General features: G+C 32.1%; 2 protein-coding genes across 2 annotated transcripts; both read left to right on the top strand.

Annotated features, from left to right (window-relative positions):
• Positions 1–2,159: 2,159 nt before the first annotated feature.
• LOC142219783 (lipase 3-like) lies at positions 2,160–3,613 on the top strand. Its single transcript, XM_075288605.1, has 3 exons — positions 2,160–2,286; positions 2,364–3,086; positions 3,146–3,613. The coding sequence occupies exons 1-3, from the start codon at positions 2,167–2,169 to the stop codon at positions 3,545–3,547; spliced, it is 1,245 nt and encodes a 414-aa protein (XP_075144720.1). The 5' UTR covers positions 2,160–2,166; the 3' UTR covers positions 3,548–3,613.
• A 2,524-nt stretch (positions 3,614–6,137) lies between these two features.
• On the top strand, positions 6,138–9,169 carry LOC142225185 (lipase 3-like). Its single transcript, XM_075294965.1, has 4 exons — positions 6,138–6,301; positions 6,441–7,031; positions 8,463–8,594; positions 8,693–9,169. Exons 1-4 carry the CDS (start codon positions 6,191–6,193, stop codon positions 9,086–9,088), a joined length of 1,230 nt encoding a protein of 409 aa, XP_075151080.1. The 5' UTR covers positions 6,138–6,190; the 3' UTR covers positions 9,089–9,169.
• Positions 9,170–13,186: the final 4,017 nt, after the last annotated feature.

A 13,186-nucleotide genomic window follows, 5' to 3' on the forward strand; every position in this document is an offset into this window, starting at 1 on the left:
TGTTTGCATTCACACATATGATTTTTATGAACATTCATGCCCCAAACATAATTTATTCTAACATATTAACATAGATGTCCCAAACATTTAGTGTTAGTTTAGGAACATCACATGTTTGCACTTAAATATATTGTGTTTTAAAATTTTGCCCGAAACACATTTTGCTTATATCGGAACATATGAAAAACATACTTTTCTAACAGTGTATATATTAGAAGTTTAGGAAAATTAGAGTCATTTTTACAACTTTTCGACTAAGCAGTGGAGAGTTAACAAGGAAAATGTTGGTATTTTGACCATTTTTGTCGAAATCAGAAAAACATATATATGGGAGCTTTATCTAATAGATGAATAGATTTCAATCAAATTTGTCACACATGACTATATTTCTAATTGTACTCCTAGTGCACAATTTCAACCAAATTGGGCAAAAACTCTGACTTCTGGGGCCATATAAGTCCATATCGGGCAAAAAATATATATGGAAGCTATATCTAAATCTGAACCGATTTCAATCAAATTTGGCACACATGACTATACTACCAATTGTACTCCTTGTGCAAAATTTCAAGCTAATCGGGATAAAACTCTGGCTTCTAGGTCCATATAGGTGCATATCGAGCGAAAGATATATATGGGAGCTATACCTAAATCTGAATCGATTTCAACCAAATTTGGCACGCATAGCTACAATGCTAAATCTACTCCCTGTGCAAAATTTCAACCAAATTGGGCCAAAACTCTGGCTTTTAGGACCATATTAGTCCATATCGGGCGAAAGATATATATGGAAGCTATATCTAAGTCTGAACCGATTTCAATCAAATTTGGCACACATGACTATATTACTAATTGTACTCCTAGTGCAAAATTTTAAGCAAATCGGTATAAAACTCTGGCTGCTGGGTCCATATTAGTGCATATCGGGCGAAAGATATATATGGGAGCTATATCTAAATCTGAACCGATTTCTTCCAAAATCAATAGGATTCTATTCTGACCCAAATTAGGGACATGTGCCAAATTTGAAGGCGATTGGACTTAAATTGCGGCCTAGACTTTGATCACAAAAATGTGTTCACAGACAGACGGACGGACGGACGGCCAGACGGACATGGTTATATCGACTCAGGGACCCACCCTGAGCATTATTGCCAAAGACACCATGTGTCTATCTCGTCTCCTTCTGGGTGTTACAAACATATGCACTAACTTATAATACCCTGTTCCACAGTGTGGCGCAGGGTATAAAAATGCAATTTTTCTTCTTTTTTATTAATTATACTAAAAGTATATAGAAAAAATTGTGATTTTGAGGACCTACCTCAATTAGTTAAAAAGCTATATGAGTTTGTTCTGAAAACTTGATTCTTGCTGGAACGTGAGAAAAAAATACAAAAAAGAATTTGAAATAATATCAGCTAAGCTTTTGTATGTATGCCGATTTACTAGAGACGTACAGCGGAAAAATGTCGTATTTTTCGTTGATTGTTAAAGAAGTTTATAAAAATGAATTTTAGTGCCGATCAATACAGAAAATATTTAAAGAGTATTTAGATTACAGCATCTACTTTAAAATAATATCGAGGAATCTATCGAAACAAGGTGGGAAGTTAGAGTTTGGTGTCGTTTTGGTATGTCCTTTGTAGTGGACATCGGTAGTCAAAGGGTTAACATTTCAAGAATATTTATTACAAAATGTATTCACGGCTAGCAACTTGATTTTGAGGATATAGTGTAGCATATGAAATATTGGAATAATTCGTATTTTGAAAAACCTTAGTCGATGTTCGTTAATTAGCGTAGTTTTTTTATCTAAATGCAAATATATTAAAAATTTCAAATGGTTAAGTTTGTTTTGGTATACATTTCTGCATGCGAATTATTTGCATGATTAGAATAAAAGATTATCATTATTAAAGTGTTAATGATATATGGAACACTTGATTTCCTTCTGATACTGTATGTTCACACTAATGTAAAAGGCAATGGAACGATAGTAGTGGTAAGAGGTGAAATTCATGATAAGATTATCTTTGCATAGAGGCTATTAAAAATAGTAAAGTATCCCCAAAATTCTATGTGAGTTCAATAGATTCAATAGAAGTGGTATTACTAGCTGCAATAGTATATAATTCCTCGTCGGCTTTTAGTATTCTTGCAGAGATGGAGTTGAAAACATTGATATTAGCGGCTTTCCTAGTGGGCACAGTAGCCATAACGGAGGGTTATACAGATGCGTATGAACCTTATTTGAATGTTCCATTGAAGCCAGTTAAAACTTCGGTATGTTTAAGAAACTAATACGCCTCCAAGGTAAAACAATAGCCAGCTTGAGAGTTTTTTTTTGTGAATTTACTTAGGCCGATCGTATCCGTGAACATGGTTACCCTGCCGAATCTCATTTGGTCGAGACTGAGGATGGCTACATTTTGAATTTGTTCCGCATTCCATATTCGCCAAAACTTCAAAATGAAAATGTTAAGAAGCCTGTTATATTCATCCAACATGGATTGTTCTCCTGCTCCGATTGCTTCCTTTTGAACGGTCCAGATAATGCACTAGCCTATAATTTGGCCGATGGTGGCTTCGACGTTTGGCTGGGTAATGCCCGTGGCAATATCTATTCACGTAACAATTCCAGAATATCGGTGAATCATCCATATTTCTGGCGATTCAGTTGGCATGAAATTGGAAACATTGATGTACCCACTATGATTGATTATATCATTGAAAAGACTGGAGAAAGTAAAATACATTATGCTGGCCATTCCCAAGGTACCACAGCATTCTTTGTGATGACTTCCACTCGACCAGAATACAATGATAAAATTAAGACAGCCCATATGCTGGCCCCGGCCATCTTTATGGGTAATTGTACGAATGCCCTGTTGGTGAATATGGCTCCTGTTGTTGGCAAACCTGGCACAGGGACCCTAATGTTGGAAGATCAAGAATTCATCTTTCACAATCGTTATGTGCAAAGATTATTGGACACTGCCTGTGGTGGTGATTCTCGTTATCCTCATTACTGTAAGACCTTGTTCCTCATTTGGGCTGGAACCGAGAATACAAATTTGAATCAAGTAAGTCACTACTTCCTTTTATGGGTTCTCCTTATGGGTTATCCTTTCGTTTTTCGTAGACTCTTCTTTCGCAAATAGCTGAAACCCATCCTGCTGGAACTTCATCCAATCAAGGTATCCACTATATTCAAGAATCCATAAGCAATGAATTCCGTCAATACGATTGGGGTACCGAGAGGAATATGCAGAAATATGGACAACCTGAACCTCCTAATTATGATTTGGAAAAAATTACTGCCGGCATTTACATTTACTATAGTTTGGCTGATGCATCGGCCGATTATAGAGATGTGGAACGTCTTCGTCCACATGTGAAAAATTTAAAACACTTTTTCTTGGTTGAAGATCCTACTTGGGATCACATCGATTTCATTTTTGCATTGAAAGTTAAAGAAACTATTAACGATCAGGTGGTACAATTTTGCCAGGACTACGAGAAGGAGCAGGCCAATCAAATGTGAATGTATTAAAAAATCAAAGGATAATTATGCAATAAAATATAAATCCTTAAAGTATTATCTTATCTACATATTTGTTATGAATACTCTTCTAAGGAAATGAGAGATCTCTACCATACAATCAAAGTAAACTGTTACCAATATCTATATTTTTTGGTTTTTCAGCAGGTCTGATAGAATCGAAAATGTCAGTAAGTAAAAAAAACATGGGGAATATATAAAGCTTAATCCAATTTTGTAATGCAATTTTGTAAATGAGTTATTTGTGTTTTATCGGTTGATATTGAATCTCGAGGCCAGCCATATTTCCACCATAGAGCAAACGTACAGTGTGCGACAAAATATATGCGCGAACTCATACAAAGAAGACTGGATTATGTTTTTTATTTATTTATTTATAATATTTATAACCATAATAAATTATGAATATAAATAATGGCAGAATGTGTTTTTTCTTTATTCATAAAAGTAATTATCTAAATTGAATCAAACAAAACAAATGTATATAATTTATTAATGTATTAAACATAGATTTATTAGATTCGCATCTTAATGACATGGAATCGATACAATATCCGCGAATATGGCATTCCATGTTATTTCCACTTGTCGGAAAAGTTCCTCCTTATTTCTGCAGTTATCGTGATTAACCTTACGATCTACAATATTCCATAGATTTTCTATGGGATTGAAATCTGGTGATTGGGATGGCTCCTACAAGACATTAACATCGTTATGCCTGAACCAGTCTTTTATACCAAAGACAATAAACTCTAGGAAGATAGGAAATTCGCTTGCGTCATACCAAATGTTGCATTTGCCATGTTAGTTCCATACATGTTTGTAATTTTGTTATTTGTTTTTCGTTTTTATTTTTTAAATGAAAAACTTAATTTTCTTAATGAACAATGTTAAATTTTAGGCAACAACAAAAAAATTACATTTCCCCCTTTATGGAAAATTATTTCGTGCACTTAACTTCTTTTTATTTGCATTTTAATGCTATGTCAATACTTGTCGTATACGCGTTTGGTTCGATAAACGAAAAGTATGAAACTAACACGGTAAATGGTCTCCTCAGTAGCCAATTTCCTATCTTCCTATCTTCCTATCTTCATTGGAGTTGCATTTCTTTCTCTGCGTGTGGCAAGATTATATTTTGCAAAATGCCTTTCGTACACGAAACGATTCAAAATACCACCAATTTTATTTTATGTAAATTTATTTATTTTATGTAAAGGTGAACGCCTTCAGGATAAAGGCGTTAACCTTTAGGTTTACTTACTAGCCTGAATCCATCTGAACTCTCAGATTGGACTTCGATTCATCAAAGAAGAAGGTCGTACACTATTAGGTTTTATTCAAGTAAAAATGCTCCTTCGCAAATTCGATCCAGACTTGCCTAAATCTGTTAAATTTAGCACACTTGACGATTGTACTCCTTGTGCAAAATTTGAAGCAAATTAGGCTAAAATCTGGCTTGTGTGGCCATATAAGTGCATATCGGGCGAAAGATATAGATATATGGTAATAGGTAAAATCAAATCCAGTATATCCACATATCAAAATCCGAAACAAAATCAATAGGATTCTATTCTGACCCAAATACTTGTGCCAAATTTTAAGTAGATTGGACTTAAACAGTGCCCTAGACTTTCATTACAAATAAGTGACCGGCCCTGAGCAATATTGCCAAAGACCTATATGTCCAGCAAAAAAAGCGTCGCCAAAAAAGTAATGAAAATGTTCTTTTTGGATCCGGAAGTGGTGCAAAATTGACGCAGAAGCGATGAAATTAACATGGGCTTGTCATAGGACGGAAGTCCTCCATTTCAACAGCCGGTGCTCTGAACTTGGATCACTTCTTTAGGTGTGATCCGAATTCAATGTTTTGGATGTAAATTAAAAAATTCTGTGATATTTTGTCAAATAAATAATTTTTATAATTTTTAATGGATTCTAACGCTTGTCTGAAACGTTTGACCTCAAATATTTTCAAAAATGCACAATTTTTTCAGATTGGATTTAGCATTTTTTCGACAAAATTTAAATGATTTGTTCCATTTTATGAATTCTTACTCTGTTTTTAACCAATTTGAAAAAAAAAGTTAAAATTACCCATTAAAAGTATGAAAAACCAAGTTATAAAAAATTGAATTAAAAGAACTTCCTGGGTAGTTAAAATAAAGAACATCATTGGGAGTACATCTTCTGGAAGTGCTTTTAAAGTTGTGCCTTTGGAAGAACTTCTACATTTTTTTGCTGGGTGGTGCCTATATGTGTGTTGCAAACGTATGCACTAACTTATTATAGACCGTGCCACAGTGTGGTACAGGGTATAAATAGCGATAGCGAATTATTGGAAATCAATTGCGATTAATAGAGCCATAATGAAAACATATTGTCCCGGTCAATGTCAACATTTGCGATCCTATAATAAGTGATCGAAATTGGGGAAAATTTAAGAGGTACAAAACAAATATTATCTTAAGATAAGATAATCCATGTTAAGTACCATTGTAGAACATTGATATAACATAAACTATTGATAACTTCGTGAACACTGCGAACCGTAGTTTAACTCACCACGAAAAACCAGTAGTTCGAGGTAGTGGGCAGTATCTATTGGACGGCATTGCGAAGAGGATGAAAACGTTTTTGGTTTTAGCATTGCTGGTAGCTATATCAGCCATTGAAGGGTATGAAGTGGAATATGGTCCCTATATAGATATACCGTTTAGGCAGATTAAAACATCAGTGAGTAATTGGAATAGTGGTATATATTAATTATTTTATTTGGTGTTGTTCTTATTATAACATTTTCTTAATTTTATAGTTTTACTTAGAATTCCTTTTTTTTAGAAAACTTGAACATTTATTGTCTTTCTATTTTTAGGCTGATCGTATTCGTGAACATGGTTACCCAGCAGAATCACATTATATCGAAACTTCAGATGGTTATGTCCTCAATGTATTCCGTATCCCATATTCTCCCAAATTGAATAATGCCAATGATAAGAAACCAGTGGTATTCATACAACATGGTCTTTTCTCCTGTTCTGATTGTTATCTCCTTAATGGTCCCGATAATGCTTTGGCCTATAACTTTGCCGATAATGGTTTCGATGTTTGGCTAGGTAATGCCAGAGGCAATATTTACTCTCGCAATAATACAAAAATTTCTCTGAATCATCCCTATTTTTGGGCCTTCAGTTGGCATGAAATTGGCAATATAGATATTCCTGAAACGATCGATTACATTTTGGAGAAAACGGGTGAATCGAAATTGCATTATGTTGGCCATTCGCAAGGGACCACGGTATTTTTTGTGATGACCAGCACCAGACCCGAATATAATGACAAAATTAAGACTGCTCATATGTTGGCTCCTCCGATTTTCATGGGTAATGTAACTGATGGTTTAGTTGTGGGTTTGGCTCCTTATGTTGGTACTCCTGGAACTGGGGCAAATATTTTAGGATATCAGGTGAGTGCGAAACCACCCAAAGGCCGGTTTCATAGATTTTGTCTTTAAACTATTAATTTTGTGCTAAATAAGTGAGGGAGGAACCATTTAAGATGCAATTCTCTAGATATGGCATATTTGATACTGGAAAAAATGTTGATTTAATAATTTTTTTTGCTATAAAAAGTCCTTTAAAGCCGTCTTAACCACACTTTATATTTCGAAATTCTGACTGACTTCAAGTATAAATTGTGCAACGTTTCAAGTAAAAAGCATCTTTAAAATAAAATCTTCAAAGACATCACCTATGCTGAAGAAACAAATGACTTAGAATAAAAGATTATGCGACCTAAATTTTAGGAAACGTAAAAGAAAGTTCACAATCATTGTTTTAAGAATTGTTTACTTTAAATTCAGGGCACGAATCCTTGAAATTTACGTCCCTCCGTTCAAGTCATATGTCTTTGAAGTAAAGCTAATTTCAATTGAAGAAAACATGTTGGCAAAAACAAAAAATTATATCAGAGACATGTGCCTGCTATGTTAAGCAAAACTTGCATTCGTATTTTAAATACAACAAATACGAATACAATATTTATTTCAGTGTATGCTTTATTCTTTCCTACACTGAAAAAATATTGTCGTGAGGCCAAAGATTTCATGCCCTTAAAATACGAATGCAAATTTAGTTTAGCATAGAAGAGGCATTTCTCTAATATAAAGTTTTTTTCCTTGTCCAAAAGTCGATAAACTTTTCAATGAAGTTGTGTTGTCCTTATAATTAAATGATTTGACTTAAAAATGGGTTTCATAACACTAAAGATAATTTTCTTGGGGTAAGGTCAACTTGACTTAAATAATTCGGAAAAAATCTTTAAAATTAATGAAATTGTCCTTAAGTTTTGGTGTCTTTTTGCATCTTGACTACAAAGCAAAAAATCGTTCAAAATGGGACATATTTTTCAACACTTTATTTTAAAGACGTTTTTTACTTGAAGGGAGCCACCGTGGTGCAATGGTTAGCATGCCCGTCTTGCATACACAAGGTCGTGGGTTCGATTCCTGCTTCGACCGAACACCAAAAAGTTTTTCAGCGGTGGATTATCCCACCTCAGTAATGCTGGTGACATTTCTGAGGGTTTCAAAGCTTCTCTAAGTGGTCTCACTGCAATGTGGAACGCCGTTCGGACTCGGCTATAAAAGGACTTCCATAGCATATGAAGAAAAAAGCTGAAAAAACGAAAAATTAAAATTTGCTTCCTACACAAAACCCAATTTTAAAAGAGAATTGTGTCTTAAAAGTATCCTTACTTGTATTCTCCGCTTCTTTGACTCGGAATCAGTACCAAAATTGTTAAAGTAAAGACAAAATCTTTTGAAATCTTTGGGCATGCTTTTTTTTCAGTGTATGAATTACGACAATCTTTGAACTTTTTTATTTTTTATTTGCAGGAATTTGTCCCCCATAATGTTTTTGTTCAACGCATTCTTGATACTGCTTGCGGTGGTAATCCCACATTTCCCAAATATTGTCAAACATTGTTCCTTATGTGGGCCGGCACTGACAATCCCAACTTGAATTATGTAAATATAATATATCACAAACCTTATGTAGTCCTATTAATTTTCTTCATTATATCACAAGACTTACGTGCGGTCCTATTAATTTTCTTCCTTTTCAGACTCTTCTACCTCAACTGGTTGAGACCCATCCTGCTGGCATTTCTACAAATCAAGGCATTCATTTCATTCAGGAATATATCAGCAATGAGTTCCGCCAATATGATCATGGACCCAAAAAGAATTTGAAAGTTTATCAACAGGAAGTACCACCATCATATCCCCTGGATAAGATTACTGCTGAAATGTACATCTATTATGGATTAGCTGATGGATCTGCAAATTACAAGGACATTCAACGTTTACCAGAACATTTGTCCAATTTGAAGCATTTCGAATTAATTGACGATCCAAAGTGGGGTCACTTGGATTTCATTTTTGCAATGAAAGTCAAAGAAACCATCAATGATCCAGTCATTGCATTCTGTAAAGACTATGAAGATAGAGAAAGTTCTTGAAAGTTGTTATAAACTATTGTATTATAAAATAAAATAAAACCAAATATAGATATATGGATATCAAGCAGAGAAAAAAAACAATGTTGCCTATATGTTTTATTTATATCAAAGATTCAATCTCGTTTAATTTATCAAAAATATAAAACGGATTTTTTCTTACCTTAAATAAAATTAGCCTTATCTCAAAAACACAAGTCTTTAATGGAGGGACGCAAATTGCAAAGATTAGCATCCTGAATTTAAAGAATTAAAGTTATAAGTAATGTTATAATTTGTTATTTGTTCTTCTTAATACTGTGTAAATATGTATATGTTTATAAAATTTAGTATGCATAATCTTTTGCAAAAGGTACTTTTTTTCATTCTTTTTAAATTTAAAGAATGAGCCATAAAAAAAGTTAACTTGGATCCAAAGATTGTAATTATGATTAAGGATTTTGGTATGGATTTTGAGCGAAATATGCCGCATCTTCAAAATAAATATACATTTTATAGGGAATCATTTATCTTTCACTGTAGGCTCTATAAAATTAAAATAAGGATACAGATATCTTTGTTATCAAATTTTCATGTTCGTTCAAACAGAAAAAACGGAAAAGTATCTCCAATTAAAAGGTTGTTTGAAGTTGAAAATTCATTCAATTAATAAATTAATTGATACAATTAACATTTTAATCAAGATTAACTTTTTAATCAAACTCGAAAGACAAAGTCAGTTAAAAAAAGGGAGAGATTTTTTTTTTAATTTTTAATTAAAATAAAATTTATTTCAACAATTAATTTTTTAATTAAACTAAAAAAACTAAGTCAGTTAAGAAAGTAATTGAAAATAGTTATGTTTTTAATGAAAAATTAATTGAGGTTTGCAATCTACATCAATTAAATTTTGTAATTGAATCAACTAAAAAATTAATTGAAATTTCCTAATGAAATCAATTAATTTTTAAATCAAGAATTGTTATGCCCTATTAGAACGATGATTGATACTATCATTTTAGTGATTGAAGACATTTCAATTAAAAAAATAATTGGATCAATTAATTTCGTGATTGAATCAGAATTTTTGTTGTGTGTATGATAAAAAAAAGTTTTCAAATTGAGAATAATGAGTTGTTCTTCATATATTTTATCATTTTTCATTTTCCCTGGAAGTGTAAACCCTTTATTATTATTATTTTAGTTTAAATGTGACTTTTTCCTAAAAAGGGTGTATTGACCAATATCAAAAGTCAATTTAAGTCGATTTCCAGAAACATAAAGAGGGTTATAGTCGCAATCTCAAAAAAAATCGCTTCTCTAAGATATGTTCCAAACATATTTTGCAGGAAGCACATATATTATTGAATGCTGCCGAAACATTAATATGTTTGTTTTATGTGAATATATTATATGTTTGGAAGCATTTTGAGCCCAAAAATATTATATGCTTGGAAGAATTTTTCCCAAAGAAGATTGTTGCTCATTCCCTCACATAATTTTCACTTCCACGAATTTTTTTAGGTCTTGGCACCTTTTTCTGTAATACAAATAATGTTGGAGAAATTATTCAATTTTTTAGATTTTTTAAATTTTGCCTTTCGCATGGACGGAGAATCGAACCGAGGACCATACAGTTTGTAAGCCTACACACTATCCACTGGGCTACGTAGCTGTTATAGTCACCAGTAGACAATTATCGTTACAAGTTACATTTATATAGCATAGTTTGCAGCGCCCACGAGCACATGCAAACATAACATTGTTTAACAGAAACATACATTTGTTGGCCACGTGGAGCAGTGGTTAGTATGTCTGCCTTGCATGCAAAGGGTCGTGGGTTCAATCCCTGCTCCGACCGAACAAATTTTTGTTTGTTTTAATTTACACATTTATATTTATACTATATTAAATTTTTATAATGAAGCTTCGAAATGTGGTTTATTAAAGATTTACAGCCAGAAACAGTGCTTGATATAAACGAAACTGACTGAGCTTTTGGATAAAATGTTATTTTTTTATGCAAAAATAACAATTTTGTAACAAAAAACTGTTTTTGGTATAAAAGTTTGAAATTTTGGAAGGAATTCAAAAACTCTAACAAAAGAAGAACGTGGAGTCGAGTATAAACACACATAAATAATTTTATTATATACACATAAATTTATTTAGGCGTGAACAGTTTTGTTACTAGCAATATTTCTATTACTATTTCCTCCTTTTTTCATTTTAATGTCCCAACTCTAAAAAGAGTATAGTGCCCTTTCATTATTTTTATGAAGATCCCTTTGTAATTTTTGTATATATTCCACCGTTTTCCTCTTACGTTCTGATTTCTTTTATTGAACCAAGAAAAAAATTGTGCCCATAATGCCAAAATGATAAACAAAACTCATGTCCACACATACATAAAATGCTGCTCTCAAGGCGAAAACAATGTCTATTCTATTTACTCCGAATACTCATTCTAATATTCAAATTATATAATATTTAGACTTAAGCATACCACATTTTTGGTCTTATAATAAAACAGTTTTCCGAAACAACATACAAGCGCACGTACGAAAAAGACTGTTTTTCATATGTTTGGGTATAAACATTATATGTTTGGAACTCAAATTTTTAAACACAATATTTTTGAGTGCAAACATATAATGTTCATAAACTAGCATAATATGTTTGGGACATATATGTTAATATGTTAGAACATATTATGTTTGGGACATAAAATGTTTGTAAATATAATATGCTTGGATGCAAACATATATTAATTTAGAAATAGCCCATGAACATATATGTGTTTACAAAGAGAGACAAAGTGTATGCTGGAAGAAAAATAATGAAAGTAACCAATTGGCGCATTACAAATATATATACACAAAGAAAATGTCATTAAATATAGGAAAAATACCATGTAAGAATATAAACAAGCACAAATTTACATATTATGAGTAAAAATATATATGTTGTGATATAAGACTTCGCCAAAAATTTTATATGCTTAAGTAAAATATTAAAATGAGTATTCGGAGAGAAAATTCATTCGGAACCAAGATAAAATTAAATTAAAATTAAATTTAAATTAAAATTAAAATTATTTCGTCAAAACAAATCGGAACGTAGGACGAGTAAGTCAAAATATTCAAACAAAGGTAATTAAAGGGATCTTCATAAAAACTAACGAAAGTGCACTATACACTGAACAAAAAGCATGTCCGGTTCCAAAGATTGTGTCTCCACTTTAACAATTTTGATATTGATTCCGAACCAAAGAAGCGGAGAATACAAGTAAGGATGCTTTTAAGACACAATTTTGTGTACTTGACTCTACGAAGCACATTTCAATTTTTCGCTTTTTCAGCTTTTTTTCATATGCTATAAAATGTCCGTTAAAAACAAGACTTCCAGTAGAAATTATGCTATGTTTCAAGTAAAAAATGTCTTTAAAATAAAGTATTGAAAAACATATCCTATTTTTGAATGATTTTTGCCTTGTAGTCAAGATGCAAAAATGCAACAAATTTAAAGACAGTTTCATTAATTTTAAAGAATTTTTTTGAATTATTAAAGTCAAGTTGACCTTAGTCCAAAATTTGTTCTTTCATGTTATGGTACCCATTTTTAAGTCAAATCACTTAATTATAACGACAACACGACTTCATTGAAAGTATCGACCTTTGAAGACCTATAAAAACAAAGATTAGTTCCTCTTTATTAATGAGTAGTAGGAGTTGACGGATTTTTTCGAAAATAAAGGTGGGCATTGAGTTCGAGTTTTGCCGCTAAAATTATTTCTCATTTTAGCGGCAAAACCAGAATAACATTACAACTTTTTCCGGTAAATTGTTTTATAACATGGTGAGGAAAGATCCAAAGCAACAATTGAATATGTTTATTTTCTTTAAAAGAAATTATTAAAGAAAAGTAAAAGGGTAAACATGGCCATTTTAACGTGATAATGCCTATTTATACCGGCCTTAAGAATTAAATTAAGTACAAAATTATTCGTTAATAAAAATTCATATTTATTTGTATTTCTAAATTAACAATTGTTCACACCAAAATAAATTTATGTGCTGTTTTAAAATTACTGTTTAGAATTTAAATATAATGTGCTTTTGA

This window comes from Haematobia irritans, chromosome 1, assembly GCF_050003625.1.
Source record: "Haematobia irritans isolate KBUSLIRL chromosome 1, ASM5000362v1, whole genome shotgun sequence".
Lineage (NCBI taxonomy): Eukaryota > Metazoa > Arthropoda > Insecta > Diptera > Muscidae > Haematobia > Haematobia irritans.